The 19,973-nt window shown below is 50.2% G+C and overlaps 1 protein-coding gene across 1 annotated transcript; it reads left to right on the top strand.

The window, feature by feature from the left end:
• Positions 1-5,449: 5,449 nt before the first annotated feature.
• LOC144724771 (uncharacterized) lies at positions 5,450-13,690 on the top strand. The gene is given in 4 exon segments (XM_078604158.1): positions 5,450-5,635; positions 5,638-6,379; positions 10,932-11,143; positions 13,233-13,690. Coding segments are annotated over 4 exon segments (1,251 nt in total). The 3' UTR covers positions 13,344-13,690.
• The last annotated feature ends 6,283 nt before the right edge of the window (positions 13,691-19,973 follow it).

Raw genomic sequence — 19,973 nt, 5'->3', positions numbered from 1 at the left:
TCTCTCGTGTCCATGGACTCAATCGCTCAATCTGTGACGCACCAAGTCCCTCGCCTGCTCACGGACTTGAATACTCTCCGACTCGTTCTTCTCAGCCAATCACTGTCATTCAATCGATTACATTTTTTTAAATTTCACTCACCGACTCGCTCACTCGGTGTATTAACTCGTTCACTCGCACAGGACTTCGTTTCCCTCGTGTAGCCTTGATGGATTATTTGGGGGCAAGTGCTGCTAGCGAGCACGGCACACGAGGTGGTGGCTATCCAGCACCACGCCCGGTCGCCTTTGTCTCCCCAGTGGCGATGTTGCGCCCGAAGGGAGGTCCAGGACCGGTCAGATAACACTGGTCAACAAAAAAACATTTTTTTCTGGCCTGGACTTTAGACTAATTTCAGGGTGCTGATTCCAAATCTGATCTCAGATTTTCTCTATCACATCTCATTTTTATGCTATCTGCATACCCCATTTTCATTGATTTTACCCAAAATTAACTGTCACTTATGATTGCAAGTTGTTGCGAGTCAGTGACTGCTTTAGTGTTAAAATATGGTGCTGTATTTTTAGGATGGTGTGTTTATAATAGCATTTTATGTAGATATCCACATTTATTTAATATTTTTCTTCTGCAGTTTTTTATTGAAAATTCAATATTTTATATCTCAAAAACCTGATGTGATAGAAAAAAACTGATGCCAGATTTGGAATCGGCACCCCAAAATTACATTAAACCCGTTGGAATACCTTATGCCAGAAAAAGTGTGACCAGTGTAATTGATCAATGGTGTGGCCGTGAGCGGGAATTTAACTCGAGTCGCCGGGTGTGTAGCGCGGCGCGCTAACCGATGCGCCACCGCTCGCCACAACCACTCATTTCGCTCGCCCACTCACCCACTTACTCGCTCAATCACTCAACTACTCACTCACCCGTAGGGAGACTGCCCACGCTGAGGAACTTCCTCGTCGGAACCTCCGCGTCCGGTCTCTCGGCCCCGCCGGCGCCGCCTCCTCGCTCCCTTCACAGCCCGGCCCACCCAGGTTCAACCCCGGGCCCCATGGCCCTCGAGGGGGCTGCCCACGGGGTTCGCCCCCACCAGCCCCCACCCGCCCCCACCCGCCCCCACCCGCCCCCACCAGCCCCCACCCGCCCCCACTCGCCCCCACCAGCCCCCACCCGCCCCCACCCGCCCCCACCCGCCCCCACCAGCCCCCACCCGCCCCCACCAGCCCCCAACAGCCCCCACCCGACCCCACCCGCCCCCACCAGCCCCCACCCGCCCCCACCAGCCCCCACCAGCCCCCACCCGCCCCCACCCGCCCCCACCCGCCCCCCGTTGTGCCGGCGGTCATTGACGGGATACGCGAATGAACGCATAACATTAGAAATTATTGTTTTAATAATATATCGATTAATGAATACATTAAATGCCAGACTGTTTATTGCTCATTTAGTGACCGAGTGAATGATCCAATAACCGAATTGATACATTACTGACCAAATTAATTACATAATTAAGAAACCACTCGTATTGTTTGACATGTTTTTAAATGAATTAATGAGCCGTCGAATGGATTATTGAACACAGGATGATAATATGCTATTGGGTTATGCAATACCAATTTAATTAACGCTTTAATGGGTCCATGAATGAGTCTAGCCATGAATGAGTGACCCATTGGCGGCTGATCATAGCCTCTCGGTTTACAAGAGAGAAGGAAGACGGCTCTTGAGTGCTTTCTGCTATAAAAATGTCAATCGTCTTTCTGATCAAACGAGTTTGGGTGGGGCGGCGGTCATTACCTTCGGCGGTGGAAATTCCACATTCCTATGGCAAGGGCGGGGGAGTGGGATGGGGGGGGGTAATATATCAATATGAAAATTACAACTGTTCACGTTTCAAGTTGATTTTGTGTAACCAGGTAGGAACTCGAGGGACCGGGGCGAGTCGCATTTGTGGCGTTCGTCTGCTAGGAGGGGGGTGAAGATCGCCACGCTTAGTCCCCATTAAATATTTCGCGTTGGGCAAATGTGTACCCTACCTTCGGCACGCAACGATGTCACGGGGTCTTTAACGTCACACTCGGTGAACCGGGCACCTGCCGACGAGCACGATTGGCCGTTGTACGGCGCGAAAGAAGTTCAACATACGCACGGTGTGTGTAGCACCCGCAGTGCCAATGGGGCTGTCGACTGGCACGATGTGACACTCAAAGACGATCAACCCGCTGCTGGATGAAGCCCTGCTGGGGAGAGCTCGCGAGAGAGAGAGAGAGTGGCAGATGACGGGGAGCTCTGCATGCTGATATGAGCTACCCGTCGGAGGCCGTCGGACTGCGAGAAGGGCTGCGTGCAGAACGAGAGAGTGAGCGAGAGAGTGAGCGAGAGAGTGAGCGAGAGAGTGAGCGAGAGAGTGAGCGAGAGAGTGAGCGAGAGAGTGAGCGAGAGAGTGAGCGAGAGAGTGAGCGAGAGAGTGAGCGAGAGAGTGAGCGAGAGAGTGAACGAGAGAGTGAACGAGAGGTGGGGGTTACATAAAGCAAAGTAAAAAAAAAATACGAAATGATGAACGAAGCAAAGTGCCGACTACACCGAGCATCTTCTTGTTTCCACTGATCGTAAAAAAAGAAAGAGAGAGAGACACGCGGTGAGGTCGCGTTGGGGTCGAGGCAGCGGCTCGGCAAGCAGGTGGGGGCGGTGTCGGCTGAGCGCTACTCACCTGTGGCAGGTGAGGAATCTCGCCGCCCGCTGATTTACGCCCCCCCCTCCCCCCCTGTCTGGCTCTGTGCCCGAATAGCGGCCTCCAGCGGCTGCGAATCGACGCACGGCGACGACTTCCCACTCCGGGGCGTCAGACGTGAGCAGACATCGCCACGCGCTGACGTCACGGTCACGAACAAAAGACAAAGGTGCCCCCCCCCCGTGTGTAGCCTTTAACAGACTGTTGGGGCAAGTGCTGTTACGGGTGGGTAACCCAGAACCGCGCCCGCCCGCCTTTGTCTCCCCAATGGCGATGCTTATACACCGCACTGGGTTTCCATGCTACTCAGTTGAAGCGGAGTCGACCTAGGGGAGGCCCCAGGACCGGTTCAGATATTCGCCACTGTTATTGAGCGGGAATCGAACTCGGGTGGCCGGGTTCGTAGCGCAGTGCGCTAACCGCTGCGCCACCGCTCCCCACGTCGACGCCGTCACACGCACCGCGCTGCGGTCTGGTCTGATTAAAGGAATGGATGCTCGTGTGTGTCTCTGTACACACACATCCTTGAAAGATCTGGACAAAGTCCCATCGGTGAGCTCCTCCGGCGGGCAAGGCTGCGTTGCCTGGGTCATGTAGCCCGCATGCCCAGCCACCGCATGCCTAAACAGCTTTTGTTCGGCCGGATCGAGGAGGCTAAACGGGCGCGGCACGGGCTAGAGAAGAGATGGAGTGATGTGGTACAGGAGGACGTGGAGCTGAGTGGACTTGCCGATGACTGGTACCAGCGGTGTCAAGATCGGCCTCGGTGGAGGAGGCTCGTGAAGGACGCTACTGGGCAGTTGGAGGCAGTCGCCCTCCAGCAACAACGGAGGGTGGAGGAGCGACGCTCACAACAACGATCGGGGCGCCGGGTGGCTAAAGCACAGCAAGTTGGCACAGTAGGGGGCACAGGTGGTGCATCAGCCAGTCCTCTCGGTCATCTCAGTCAGTCGACCCGTGGCACCTGCTGGGTCTGCCCCGTGACCTCTTGCCAGCGGGCGTTCGACACTTCACGTGGCCTCAAGGTGCACATGGCCTGGCACAAGCGTCGTGGTGATGTCACCGCCACTTAGTGGTGAATGGCGGTTGTTGTTGTTGTGTACACACAGATGTAAAGTGTAAGCAAACACGTGTGCAAACACGTGCACGTGTACACATACGTTGTGTGTAAACATAGACTGTGTGTGTACATATAGACACGCGCGTGTGAGTAAACAGGTACACAAGTGTCTGTTTACGCGTAGGTACAGGTGTGTGTGTGTCTGCGGAGCGGTAGTTGTGGTATAGTTGCCTTTATGTGTCTTCGTGTACACACACAGTACGTGTGTTACACAGACACATTTATGTACACAAACAAACACACATTTGTGTGTACACATAGGCACATTGTCATACATATAAGCGTATTTGTGCGTGTCTGTACGTCTCCGTATATATTATGTCGCTGTATATTTGTGTGTGGCTGTATTTATGTTCCACTGATCATTTTCCATTATTTAATATTTTTAATCAGACTCACGGACTCGCAAACTTGTGTAGACCATCCTGGAAGGCAATTCCGATTAAAGGCGCAGCCCTGCAATTGCTCGCTCGCGCCACTGTCGGCCGATAGGCGCCTCGGCAAGACAGAGCTCGAGATAACACCCCATCTATGGTGCGTTTGGCCTACTCTTCCACCCCTGGCCAGTGCGTCTCAGAGGAGGTCTGGGGATCGAGTAGCCACCGTGTGGGGCGCCCGCTTCTCTGCGTATTTGTGTGTGAACCGCTGGGCGAGACGAGAGGCGACGGAGAGAAGTGAGAAGCTGGGTGGAGAGTGCGGTGCGCTTGCCCCGTTACACCACCACGGTCACTTGCGCAAATCTACCAGGCAGTTAAAGACCCGTGTTGTTGTTGTTACGTTGTATAACACGGCGAAATATTACATACATAGGCTTTCGCGACCAATATTATTCACGATAAAGGTGCTTTGGTTAGATCGCGTAAGTATAAATGTGTCGTAACCCTCCACCACCCGACACAGCCAATTAGTAAGGGATTTGTCACGTAAACAAACGCTAATTAGTTACGACCTCAGCCCGCCGGTGTGTTGCAGAGTAAATCCACAACATTTACAATTTGACTGCGACGTTTCGCCGGTCGCCCGATGATGCTGGATGTAATTACCGGCGAAACGACACATTTATACTTGCGCGATCTAACCCAATAACCTTTATTATGAATTACATCCTCTTCCTGATTCTTTCGGGAAAGTCACGTAGATGGGAAATAATAAAATAATGAAAATAAAACATAATAAAATAAAAAATTATGCTTTTTTATTATTATTGTATTATACGTGACTTTACCGAAAGAACCAAGAAGATGAATCCCTGCAGTCACGAAAGATTTAAATCTAAATTGAATTACATCCTGTAGTGTGTGCACCACTTAAAGGTTTGCTTGCTGGAGGGACTGACGGACGCGTCCAAGGAGATGTGAGTGCTGCGAGATTTCGCTTTAAAAGATGAACCACTGTCCGAGATCCAACCCCTTAAACTCCAACTCCGCGGCTTCTCCAAATCCACGAATTTCATCATCGAAGTGGGCGGTTGGGGTGGGGGCTGAGTTTGAGGAGGGGGGGGTATCCCCCACAACACCCCCCGCGCCCCCCCCCGCATCGTCACGTGGCGGCGCGGAGCCAATGGGGACGCGGTGCGTCGGCGGCTCGCGCCGATATGAAGCGGCGCTGCGATAGGCACGCACGCGCTCGCACGCACGCGCGCCCGGCACCACGTGACCACCGGCACGACGCGCGCGCACAGGTGTACACGCGCGTGTCCGTGTGGCTTCTGTGTCCACGTGTGTACATCGGGTCGCCCAGGGTTCACGTTGGCCACTTGCCACCTTCCATTCCCCCCCTCCCCCTCCCGCACTTATACCTGTGGGATCCAGGTGTACGCGGGCGTGCGTACGCGAATGTGCACAGGTGCACCCACGTGTACCTCGGTGTATACCGGGGGCTGCTGTGTCCACACGCTCCCCTCCCTCCCAGGTTCTGCGTAAACGCTGTCCACGATTTCCACGCGTGTATATAAGTTGCAAACGCGCATTAGCACGCGGGTCTACACGGGGGGAGTTGCTCCTCCGTCCGCTGGAGACGATGTTCCTGCACGGCTCTGGCGGTGGCGGCTGTGGTGTTGGTGGCGTCCTCTGGGACGAGTCGCGGAGGCTCGGCGAGCACGATCAGGGAGTTCCTGACCCCAGTCGCAACCCCTGGACGTCCCCGTTCGCCGAGGCCCCTACCCCGAGCTCGCCAGGAAGGCGCTGCATTGCGGGTCACATGTGCAGCTGCTATATAGCTCATCAAAGTCATCAGAATCATCAGCATCAACAGCAGGACGGAGCACTGAGCAGATGTGCGGATGTCCAGGCGGTTCAACCACGCGGATACATGGGGTTTGATGTGGATGTTGTGTCCGAACAACAACAACATCCTCATCAGGTGCAACAGCAGCCGCAGCAGCATCCGCAGATCGGCACCACTCCTGCCCGACAGCTACCGCCCTGGGCTATGTACGCGCCGGGTACCTGGTCGGCCCAGGTGTGTGGTGGGTACAGGGAGCGCGCTCAGCCGTCTCACCTGTGGAAGGCCGCCTTCACCACAGGTACACACACACACACAACCTGTACGTGCGCCCATCGGCAACCCACAATGTGTGCTCCGTTTCTGTTCACAACTCCATGCACGGCCAGTCGTGGAAATTCCACATTCCTATGGCAGGGAGCGAGTATCTCGGTTTGACGACCGCTGCTGATTTCTCACCCACAATGCATTCACGTATTTTATCGACCTTGGCGGGGTGGCGTATTTGATTGTGAGCCGCTCGCCCTACCGCTCACCTCGTGTCCCGGCAACCACGACACAAGTTCCTTGCGCAGCGCGCGTGCCGGCTTAAACACGTGCCGCTGCATGGATAATACTGCACTACCGTGTCGATATTGTATCGGTGGCGAGATGTTAACTCCCTCGCCCGGTATACAAAATCTGAATATTTATAGTGGAGTAATCCCATGAGCTGTCAAGCTCCGTTTCACAGATGTCCAGTTGCGGCGGGTAAGAACGTTACGACAACAAACAAATTACAGAAAGGTAAACATCAACCAAAGACATACACATAAAGTCACGTAGATAGGTTCAAAGAAAATAACAACTACGACGTCCCCCCCCTATCCTGATGACGACCACTTGTGTTGCGGTCGAAACGTCGTAGTTTTTTGTTATTTTCTTTGAACCTATCTACGTGACTTTACCGAAAGACCCAAGTAATATTAATTCCTGCAGTCACGAAAACTTGAAGTCAAGATTCATACACATAAAACGAAACCATCCCCATCCTACCAGGAGGTCGTTGGCTAGATCCAGGCCCTGACGCCTGTGTAAGTGGAGTTTGCGTGTCTCTCTCCACGTGGTCGCTTAGAGTATTTGGCTGCTATAAATTTCGACACGGCAAGCCACTTCTTTGAGCTGTCATTTGTGATAGCAAGGTCGCTTCTGAAGAATAGATCTGGCGCTAAGTGGGTCTTTCTTACCTGGTAAAATAGAAAATAGTTTCTAGTTTAGTATTACAGTTCTTACCACCGCAGTATTAATCAGGGCGGCCGTTGGAAATAGAACCGCGAACTTCTGTCACGTCACTACACAGTTATCGCTTTACAGTAGATAACACATTCAATACTTTAAGTAAAGTTCTGTACTGTACAATTGTTATACTGCAGTACAGTATTGCGTGTGTGTGTATATATCGTATATTTTTGGCGAAAGTCTACGTGTTCAACCTATGAATGTATCGTATATATGAGGAGTGTTTACGAAGTGCGTTACCAGTCCACTCCCAAATATATAATTTCCACAAAAAATTACAATCATTATTAAAAGCGCAGTAAACTCAAAAAAATTACAAACGTAAACTTAAAAAAACGTAATCATTCGTTATTGGTTTTATTTTGGGTTAGGTTGCGGTAGTAAAAAAATAAATGTCGTGTAATAAACCCTCCACCACCCGACACAGCTAATTAATAAAATCTCACTCGCGATCTGAGCTCCTGTTCGCAGCCTGACGATGCTGGCTGTAATCTCCAGCGAAACTTCGTTACCCTTTTAAACGTTGCGAGATGCCTCCAAGAGCGCCATCGATTGTGCTGAAACCGATATTTAAATTGGCCACGGTTTTATGCGCGTGGCCAATCTTTTACGAATTGGCTGCGTCGGGTCGAGGAGGCTTTTTAACGATGCGCCTTTATTTTACACGACCTCCGATTAGCCCCGTACCGCCGATTTTAAACGGTTGGCTACGTACGATGCAAAATAAGTTCTACACACGTACGAAACAAACCAATTGCGAATCGTAATATTGGTAGTGAAATCCTACGCGTAAAATAAAATGTTAAAACACTTTACATGCGAGCAGACTGTTTACTTGATGGTCCAGCATAGTCTTCTTGGTTATTTCGGTAAAGTCACGTAGAAGGGAAGTAATAAAATAATAAAAATAAAACATAACTCCCTAGTGGTAATGATTACATACCACACAAGGTACTCAATTAAGGCTGAGTCGACCTAGGGGAAGGCCCAGGAACCATTAAGATAATCGTCACTGTTGGTGGTCGTGAGTGGGAATCGAACTCGGGTTGCCGGATTTGTAGCGCAGCGTGCTAACCACTACACACACACACACATATATGTATACACACAGAGATACAGATACTGTGTATAACACACACGTCAACTTGTAACAGTGAATCAAATACAGTATCTTTATGAAATATATTCAGGAAAAACAACCTTTTCTGCTTATATTATGGCTTTGCTGCATCTGATCTATTTTTAATGTAGATCCTTATATTGATAGTTACACATCCTTTGGATCTGCGTCACCGTTACGGTGTGGTTACTATTCATATTTTTATTCAAAAATATTCTCATTCTCCCTCTTGCTGTCTCCCGTGTTGCAATCCCCACCACGTGCATCTCTCTCCCTCTCTCTGTGCGTGTTTCTTTGCGCACTCGTTCAGCTCTCGATCCGGCCTCTCTCGTCCAGTGCTCGCGCGCCTTCTGACCCGTGTCAAAGCGAAAAGCGAAAAGCGACAACGCGATTCGTAATTTACTATCGAGGGTCGGATCGCCGTCCAGGTAGAAATGTGTGTCGTGCACCCCTCCTTCACCCGACACAGCCCATTGTCACGTAAAGGTTTCGGCTTGATAAAATACAAATATTAACTTTTATCAGCATTGTCCACTCCACTCGGTCCCCTGACATGCCAAATTAATGAACTAAAACTAAACTTTGAATTTTACCAGCTAAGGCCCACTGAGCTATGGAGAGCTCCTTTTCAGAAGCGATCTGGCTATCACAAATGATAGCTCAACAAAGTGGCTTATCGCGTGGAAATGTCTCGCAGCCAAATAATCTAAACGCGTGTTTCTAAGTAGACTGGGCTCTGCCATGGGAAGGTGGAATGGCTCTGCGCAAACGAGCGTGGAATGGCGCTCAACCCCGTTGACATCTCTGAGTCGGTTGTGGGCATTCCACGTTCCCACGGCAGGGCCCAGTATATTAATTAGACGAATAAAGTGACCGAGTGGAGCGGAAAATGATGATGACACTTTTTTTAAAGCTCTAGAGTCATATATATACATGTGTGTGTGTTGAACTTCTTTCGCGCCGTACGTAGCCAACCGTGCTAATTGGAGTGCGCAGAGAAGGGCAGATAGATGCCCGCTTGGACTTGGTTTGAGAGGCCCAACTGGGAACATAGAAACACCGTACAATAAATGGAATAATAATATCGTATCCTCCAGATTATAAGACGCACCTCAAACGTGTGCCCCGTGTCAATAAAGTTATGCAAATCTGATCACGCCCACCCACGCATTTACAGCTACCGGATTAAAAGATGCTTTAAACACACATGGTGAAAACAATGGGTTTTAATAATAATTGAGAATATGATAACGGTATTTCAGTTTCTAATAATAATAATATTAATCCCAAATAGTAATCTCCCGAGGAATAATATCAGTTGTAAGATTCGTCTTGGTGTTTATGATCCAAATTGTATTCCGAATGCGCCATCGGCGTCCATTTGGAACTCCCATGGCCATAAAAGGGCCGCGGAAGATGAGATCACAGAACTGCCTTTGAAGTTCCATCTCAATGGACCTCTTTATCGGCCATTATGGGGACACTCCCTTAAATGTCCTTCGCAGAAGAGTGCTCATTGCCTGTCAATCAACCCCTAATGTTTCCCCATCAGAGCTGGAATAACCAGAAACTTTTACCCAAATTTACTTAGACCATCAACTCGCTACACTTGAGAATTTGGTTTCATGTCAACTCGGTGTGTTTAAGTCTATGGATCTCTATCTAAGTCTGGGTTTCTACGTAAATCTGTGGGTCTCTAATGCAAGTCATGTGTGACTGCGCTCAGACCAACTCGCTACGCTTGATAACTCTATCCAATCATACTCTTTGGTTCTTTCGGTAAAGTCACGGAGGTAGAAAAATAATAGATCACGACGTTTCGAACCCAGGTCCTCGGCCATGCCGGCTCAGCGTCTCTGACATGGCCATCATGAACACGACTCCTGAGAGAGAGAGGAACCCAGAACTAGGGCTTGGACCTAGGTTCTCAGCCGTTTCGGATCTGCGTCTCTTACCCGTTCGTTAAGGACCTTGAAACACGTCCATTGTGAACCTGACACTGCCATTGTTAACCTCCCCAGAGAGACCCAGCTGAGGGATTTGAACCCAGGTTTCAATCGCGGCGGCTTCGCGTCTTGGACACGCCCATTATGACCCCCCCCCCTCTTGAACCCACGTGGAGTCGTGCATGGTGATGATCAGCAGAGTGCAGTGAAAACCAACTCCACTGTTGTACTGCACTCCTGTGCCCCCCTTCGCCAGCACGCACGGACCAGCGCGTTTGTAATGTGGAGGATCCAACCCCGTTGGGTGGAGCGGTGGCGCAGTGGTTAGCGCACTGCGCTATTATGTTTTATTTTTATTATTTTATTATTTCCATTCTACGTGACTTTACCGAAAGAACCAAGAAGATGAATCCCTGCAGTCACGAAAGAAGCTTTAATCGAAATTTAACAAGTTTGTAGTTCCCCTCCTAACGACTCCCCCCCCGCCCCTTCCCGTACGTTATTCTCAGGGGACGAAGGGTTCCCTCTGTTCGCGGGGGTCCAGCAGGAAGAGGGTCTCCCGTACCCCGCGGACCCCGTGCCGCGGCGTTCCCGCAAGAGGCGGGTCCCCTACAGCAAGGCGCAGCTGCGGGAGCTCGAGGCGGAGTTCGGGGCGAGCCGCTTCGTGAGCCGCGAGAGGCGGCGCGGAGTGGCGGCCAGCACCCAGCTCGAGGAGAGGCAGGTGCGGAGTGGCTCCACGGTCTGTAGGGGCGACTGACAGCCGGTCGTGGCGATGGTTTATCACTGGTCAACAACAACAACAACATTTCTGGCCTGGACTTTTGCAGCTGTTTTTTATTTTTCATTTTGATGAATGTGTTGAGTTTTCTTATCCGAGTCCCTATTACATTGGTCAACAAAAAAAAAGCATTTTTTTCTGGCCTGGACTTTTGCAGCTGTTTTAGACTAATTTCAGGGTGCCGATTCCAAGTGTGATCTCAGATTTGCTCTATCACATCTCATTTTTATGCTATCGGCATACCCCATTTTCATTGATTTTACCCGAAATTAACTCTGTCACTTATGATTGCAAGTTGTTGCGAGTCAGTGACTGCTTTATTGTTAAAATATGGTGCTGTATTTTTAGGATAGTGTGTTTTTAATATCATTTTACGTAGATATCCACATTTATTTAATATTTTTCTTCTGCAGTTTTTATTGAAAATGCAATATTTGATATCTCAAAAACCTGATGTGATAGACAAAAACTGATGCCAGATTTGAAATCAGCACCCTAATGCCAGAAAAAGTGTGTTGACCAGTGTTATAGTTCATATAGTCCGTAGGGGCCAGGGTCTATAGCAGGAGTAGCTAAACTCCGTTTCCATATTACCAAAAATATTCACATGGTCGAGAGTCGGGATGAGTTAAGGATTTTATAACATCGAATTTTTAAGGGATATTTTTGGACCGCATCTCGTTGTGCGGTAACTCAACGCGTTTCCGTGCTCGCAAAACGTGACGCCGAGAACAGTCGAGCGCGTGACGTCATAAGAGTGGTCTTCAGGCAATGACACATTTTATTGGTTCAATCAGAAACAAACGCAAAAGAAACGTCATCATCCCCAACCCGAACTGCTCGAGGCACGCGTGGGGTGGTCACGCGGCCGGTGGGTTCGCGCTGCAGCCAGCTGGGCAGTGACACATTCAGAAATCTGCGGCAGCGCCCCCGAGGCTACTCGTGTGCGGCTACGCTGCCAGGAGCAAGTGTCAGAGGTCGCAAACGGGTTTTGATTCCTTACCCGTACCCGGCCGCACCAGGGTCGCAAACGGGTACCCGTACCCGGCTGTACCCGGCCGTACCCATACCCTACCCGTACCCGGCCGGGTACGGGTAGGGTACGGGTATCGGGCACCTGATTGCGACCTCTGGGATGAAGCCATGTTGCAGGCGTGGGTGGGTTGATTCTAGGAACTTGAATTGTGAGAAGAGACAAGACGTTGGGAAATGAGTGACAAACGGTTACTCACCAGTGACTCACGGCCTACCCGTACCCGTACCCGGCCGCACCAGGGTCGCAAACGGGTACCCGTACCCGGCCGGGTACGGGTAGCCGGGTATCGGGTAGGGTACGGGTATCGGGTACCCGGTTGAGACCTCTGGCGAGTGTCCCCGTTGGTGCTTCAGGGTCCGCAGATTATTCCCGCGTCAGATAGCGTTATGTTGAAGTTTGCTGCGACAGTGTTTGCTTTTTTTGAGGGTATCGTTGCAGATGCAATTAGGAGGTGGAGGAGGTTGTGATGGATGGAACGTGTTATTTCTAGATTTGAAGCTTTCGTGACTGCAAGGATTCATATTCTTAGGTTTTTTCGGTAAAGTCACGTAGGTAAAAAAATAAAATCAATAAAAGCAAAATAAAATAAAAATCACGACGTTTCGGAGGCAACACAAGCTTCCGTCTTCAGGTGGAACCGTCACAGCCACGACAGCTGTATCAAGTAAATGTGTCAAGTAATTATTTTGCTTTTATTGATTTAAATTTTTTACCTACGTGACTTTACCGAAAAAAACCTAAGAATAGGAACGTGTTATGCTGGATGGGAGAGAGGCCGGTTTACAGAGGCAGGCATTGGAGTGGTCTCCACGAGTCTGGCCACCACGGGGAAAGAACGAGGTCGCTGGGTGTGGGGTCATCTGGCCAAGGGTCGGCAGTGTAGGCGAGAAGTAGTAGCATCAACGGATTTGACCACGATGACACCTTGATTGACGTGTGGTGATCATAATGCGATAAGAATTAACGCTCACATTTTAATCGATGATATTCCGACAGGTCACCATCTGGTTCCAGAACCGGCGCGTCAAGGAGAAGAAGGTTGCGGCGCGGCGTGCGGGGTCCACTTCCGGGGTCAAATCGAGGTCCCAGGGAATCGGGTCCCCGTGAAACGGGGGTCAAGCAGTCAAGCCCACCATTCAACTACCTTGACGTTGTGTGCCACGTGGTCTCTCACCTGTGTGCCACGTGGTCTCTCACCTGTGTGCCACGTGGTCTCTCACCTGTGTGCCACGTGGTCTCTCACCTGTGTGCCACGTGATCTCACCTGGCATGTCGTCACACCTGTGCGTGACGTGTTCACACGTGTGCCACGCGACCTGTCTCACCGATGTGTCACGTGGTCTCTCACCTGTGTGCCACGTGACTCGTCTCGCCTGTGTAACACGGCAATCTCACCTGGGCGATGGTCACGTGACGCTGCAAGGGAAGGCCGTTGTTGCCAATGGTTGTCTGGATGGGAGCTGTTTTGCATATATCATTCATATTTATTTCAGGTATATCACAAACATTAGTCCGCTTAACAACATCTGCATAGGCTTTTTATGTTTTCTTTTTAAACGTACAATGTTTAAAAAAATGACACCGCACATTACTGAATTGGGATCACACAGCAGCAGCAACAACATCATCGCCTTCTACTGCAAAAACTCGGCAGGACCCTCCTGAAAACCAGACTTGAGACTCAGCGAGGGCTTTCCTGGGGTAAACGGGCATCACAGTAATTTTGATAATTTTATATTTGTATGTAACTATGTACGTATATATTTTATTTACCATATATTCTTCCTATATGCGGCGGTTATGCCGGTTCATTGATTAATCGATTCTTCCTCTGATGTTACGCGCGTGGTACTGCGTGTGCGAGTACCTATTGTTATCGATTATCATCCTTCAGGATAATAACAAAAATCTAACAAGTAACACTGCGTTTTAAAAGTTAGACAAATACACAATAGGCGATTTTACGGGCAATGACCCTGGTGTGAAGGGCCATCGATGGCACTTATGGAGAAGAACTATTGCCCGAAACGACGCCGCTTTGTTTAATTCCATTCGCTGCAGGCTAATGATCAGAACGAAGGAAAACAACAGCAAAGAGACGGCCGAAACAAGCGAGTCGCTAGATATCGAATCGTGACGACCACGTCGCCTGCGCGGTGAATGAGAGACTGGGCCGTCCTCCCGGGGCGCATTGCCGATCGTTTGACTGCCACTCTGCGCTTAGCCTCGACCACGGGGCCATCCCTCAACTTCCACAAGCCGCGGGTGTCTTGCGTGTCGTGGTGGCGAGGTGAAGTCGGTGAAACGTCGCCAGTCCAAGGGATGATGACCGGCGGTGGTCTCGGGCGGCGGTTCTCGGTAGCGCGTGCCCGCCACCACCAGGGGCTCCGCGACGCTCCTCCTTCTCCACGTGGCCCGCGGTGGCTGTGATGCAAACAAAGTTCAAAGTTCATTTCTTAGGTATAGCCCTGTGAGCCATTCGGCTCTTGAATCGGGTGCAACCGCAAGAAACAAAAAAACATGAACAAGAAAGCATCTTAAAGTGACTAAGTGCAAACAGAAAATCCAAGAAAAGACTGCAAAATATTGCAGAAAAATCACCGTACACCAACCCTGTGTACAAAAATCCCAGTGGGATGCAAGTCAAACAACAACAACCACAAGACAACTTAGATTAAGGCCATCAGTCTAACTCTGTACTACAACAAACAAACATGGCCAAACCAAAATTTTTTTCGAAAATCACCAAAATAAAGCCATAAAAGCAATGAAACAGTGCAGGTCATAGGATCTGTGACCGAATTTTCACAATAAACTACGTAAACAACATGTACTACCAAACTCTGCAGCCATAGCTGGCTGCATGAGTCACTCCACGCGGCTTGATCCGGACATTAATGACAATGCCAGTGCCTTTTTGTGTCGAGCATGGATTCATATTTAACTTACTATATTTTGATAATTGTTTTTTTACTCTTTTATCTGGCAACAAAACTGACACCTTTTTTTACAAGGAGTCATGTTTGCATAGACCACAATACCTGCAGTCGGAATGCAAACAAAAAACATAACTGATAATGTATGCACTGTCCTTGAAGTTGATATTTGTATTCTTACTATATTTTTATTCTTGGTTCTTTCGCTAAAGGCAAAGAGAAAAGAAATAATAATAACATTATACAAATAAAACAATAAAATTCTCACGACGTTTCGATTGCAACACAAGCAATCATCATCATGTGTGAAAACCACAGCAAGATGATTGCTAGTGTTGCAATCGAAACGTCGTGAGAATTTTATTGTTTATTTTTATTATTGTATTATTTCCCTTCTACGTGACTTTACGGAAAGAACAAAGAATATGAATCCCTGCAGTCACGAAAGCTTTACATCGAAATTTACGATATTTATTTAAAAAAAATTTAGTTGGGTAAACTACTCTGATGAAACTACCCGAACCGTAAGTTCTAAATGCCACCCGTAAAACAACTTATAGCTGCGTAAATATAACAATGATGTTCCGGTAATGTGAATACTTTTATATTGGTGGTATTTAGAGAGAGAAGTGAATGATGGATGATGACTTTGTGGATATTGAAGGTCACGTTGAGGGAGGCCAATGTCGTGCGGTAGTAACCCCGTTGTCTCTTTAAAAAAGGTTTTGTTTTGGAGTTAGGTCGCGTAAATATATAAATGTGTCGTTAAACCCGCCACCACCCAACCGCAGCCAATTAGTAAGGTTTGCCACGTAAACAGAACACGCCAATCAGTTACGAGGGCAGCACACCGGTGCGTTAGAGGGTAAACCCACAACGTGTATATGTATCATTTACTTTTACGTGATCTAACCCAATAACTAATATACAAATACACACGGTAGGAGTGCAAAGTATACATAAGGTAAACAAATCACTTAAACAAAAATATCCAAATAAAACTCAACTTTTCTTTAATTTACCAAGTAAAATCCCACTGAGCTTAATAGCTTCGTTTTTCAGAAGCGACCTGGCCACAAATGAGAGCTCAACGAACATGTATAGCAGCGAAATATTGTAAATAAAACGGGGGGATCCGCTTTGATATCTTATCCGAATAAGTGCCGCTTACTTGATCACACAAATAGTTTGGTGATGCTGCTGCGTTGGCAGCGGTGAACAAACAACAATAGGCACTCCACTTTCATCAATAACAACACTGCCTCGAGACGCTTGGTACGTTTAATGGTAATAATTACTTTAAAGTGTTGAGTTTTACAGCCAGCATTGTCGGCGTCGTTCACGGAGAGCGTCGAGGAAAGGCGGCGGCAGCAGCTGCAGCCAGGCTGTGAGGAACTGGCACCACCAACAATTGTCCGAGTTCTGCTATCCTCTACATATGTTATGATAATTTTCAGCCAATTAATACAGCGTTCAAATATGTTGGAGGAACCCGGAGCACGCGGGGAGGGGGGGTAAATCCTCACTTAGACTCGGCGCCACGGTGGCTAGGAGATGTTAACTACCTCGCCTGGTATGCCGGAGTTTGTGGGTTCGATCCCGACCCTGACGCCTGCTGCTGTATATTTGGAGTTTGCGTGTCTCTCTCTCATCATCACCACGGTGGCTAGGAGATATTAACTACCTCGTTGGGTATACAGGAGGACGTGGATTCGATCCTGACCCTGACACCTGCTGTATATTAGGAGTATGCGTGTCTCTCTCTCTCCCCGTGGTCGCGTGGATTTTTCTCCGGGTCCTCCGGTTTTTTCCCCCTCCACATTTAAAATCAAAGTCATCGCGTTCACAGTATTTGGCTGCTGGACATTTCCACGTGATGATGAAAAGCCACTTCGTTGAGCTATTATTTGTGATAACCAGGTCGCTTCTGAAAAATAACTCTGTAGCTCAGTGGCTATCTTACCTGGTAACATAAAAAAATTGTTGTCATAGTTTATAGACTCACACAGAGATTTAGACAATCACAGTCGCGACGATTCACCACTCCGCCATCTGGGACTCGGCCATCTGAATGTCGAATGACATCTGTTGCTCTATACATCAACATCAGCCGCACTGAGAAGAACGTGGAAAGGCATAATTATTATTGTTTACTTGTGTATTTGTTTGTTGTTGTTGTTTTATGACCCGCTAGACACGAGCTCCTCCCCGCGCTCCGAGTAAACAAAAGAGAGCCAGGAAGCGTCGCTTGGCTGCGCACGTGATTAGGGGGCCCTAAAACAGCAGCCAGAGTGGAGAGGGCTCCATAAAGCAGGGGAGGGGCTGGGGAGGTGCTGGGGGGGGGGGGTGTGGTGGTCATCACGGAGCAAGGGGCGGAATGTGGGTGGTGGGGGGGACAAATACAAAGATCCCCCGTATAGCCTTAACAGACTGTAGGGACAAGTGCTGTTACCAGTCCTTCCATGCACCTCTGATTAGCACGATTGACCTCGTACGGCATAATACATTCAAGGCCGACACGGCACACGAGGGGGTGATTGGTCAGCACCTACGCCCGCACGGCCGCCTTTGTCCCCCAAGTGGCGATGCTCACGCACCGCTCCAGGTACTCATCTGAGAATGAGTCGACGTAGGGTCGGGGGCCAGATATGATCGTCTCCGTTGTTGGTGGCCGTGAGCGGGAATGGCACGCTGGTCACCAGCGAGCGATTCCACATGGGCACGAGGAGACAGAGAGGGGGGGGGCATCATTACCGAAAGGGGGGGGGCAGGTAGAGCCTTACAGAGCATGAATGGGGGGAGAGAGGGGAGAGCACGTTCTGTTTACGTGACAACCCTTACTGGTTGGCTGTGTCGGATGGTGGAAGGTTTTAACGACACATTTATATATTTACGCCATCGAACCCAAACAAACCTCTACTATTGATGATATTTGTCGCGAAAGCCCCCCACGTGTTAAAGAGAGGGGAGGGTGGAGGAGAGGGGAGGGGCTGGAGGAGTGGGTGGGGGCTGTTTGGGGGATGCAACTGGGACCACTGCTGCACAAAGACGTGCGGTGGGAGGGGAGGGAGGGAAGTTGGGGGGCGGGGGGTGGGGGCGGGGGTGGGGAGGGGGTTGCGAGGGGAGGGGGGGTGACCGTACGGACCTGGCAGACAACACAGCAGGCGGGTAGGGTGCGCGCGGCGCTGCGAGGTGTAGTCATCATCAGGCTGGTCGAGCGGGGCGGAGAGACGATTGATCAATCTCATGCCAAGATTCGCTCTTCTCCTCCGTCCATACCCACCATGGCTTCAAATGACTCGCGATTGTAATTCGATGTCACCCCGGGGTCGAACCTCACTTTAAAAAAACACAACAACAACCACCAAGAGGCGAGGTCGCTTCGCGTGTCTCAGCGGGCCGCGTTGACTCCGTCCCCACGGCGAAGGAGGAAGCGAGAAGCCGCCGGTAGCAGCGGAGACGGCGACCCCGCGCGCACCTGCACGCACCTGGACAGCAGAGCGGATTGGACGACTGAGCGCGGGGGGGGGCGGGTGGGGAGGTTTGGGGACGGGTGACGTGGGTCGAGGGGGGGGGGCAGTCGCCCCTGGCTCTGGGGTGGCCACTCGAGATTGCCCACGGGGCCTGAAGCGACCCGCGGCTTCGTTTGATTTGCCCCGCGACTCGCACGGAACCCACGTGACTTGGAATCGGCCCGCAAATGAGTTTTAGAGCACGCAGCTTTAGCCGCGCCTTGTCGGGTATGAGAGAAGGGGCACATTTCCCGATAGTAAACATTGTTTTTGGATTAAATTGCGTAAATGCAATCAAACGGACGCGATCTAACCCCCCAAAAAAAATTTATTGTGGAAAATATTTGGTCGGGAAGCCCACGACGTGTTAAACATATTTTCGACCTGATAGCAACGCTGTGTTTACAATTAAAGCGAGCTCAGCCACTTCCGCCACGGGCTGACGAGGTGTATCTTGCGGTGACTCGAGTCGCTGAGGTCTCGCGTGTTCTTGTGTGGTGCTTACCCGCACACTCCGAGTGCCGTGCCGGCCTTCGTAGATGCTCGCGCTCAGAGCGCTCGCCCGCACGGCGTGTTAGGGCTTCTACGGGGATCTCGGTCTTTGGTTTGCCAGTCACACCGCTTTGTTGCTTTTCAAAAATCATCATCATCATCGTCGTCGTGGGCCCGTCAAGAGCGCTCCAACCTGCTCTCGTTCGCCGCTCCATTCCATCGACGAGTGGAATTTTAAAAAGTGCGCGCTGACGCTTGGATGAGATGCGCGTTGCTTCGCAGTGGCGTTAAGAGGCGCACTGGGGAACGCGGCGGGCCTGGGGCAGGAGGAGAGATGATGCCACGTGGTGGTGGAGAGACGGAGTCCGCGTAGCGATGGTGCGAGTTTCTAGCGTGCGGCGGCTGGATGGAGTTCGTGACCATCGCAGGCTCGTGAAGATGCGGCCGTCGGATTGGGGAGGAAATCATCCAGCAGTGGATATCGGCCACGACAGACGAGAATGTTGATGATGATGATGAGTGGGTCCGAACCGAAATCAAGCCACGTGCAATCCTCGTGGCCCTTTGGAGAAACCAAAGGGGTACACAGTTAGCGAGCGCCTATTGATGCCCCCCCCCACTATTGAAAAACACTCACCCACAGCGTGTGCCCCCCCTGTGCCCCCCACACTCGTGTTTTATCGCCACTGTCGGTGATCAAATTCCAGTTGAATTAATTTAGCGCGGCCTTTGCTGGGGACGCAACTACTTTGCATATATGCAAATGGTGACCTTATATGGGACATCTCCGCTGATTT

The sequence above is a fragment of the Lampetra planeri genome, chromosome 21, assembly GCF_965212315.1.
Source record: "Lampetra planeri chromosome 21, kcLamPlan1.2.h2, whole genome shotgun sequence".
NCBI lineage: Eukaryota > Metazoa > Chordata > Hyperoartia > Petromyzontiformes > Petromyzontidae > Lampetra > Lampetra planeri.
The sequence above is the reverse complement of the archived record's forward strand: the minus strand, read 5'-3'. Positions and strand labels throughout refer to the sequence as shown.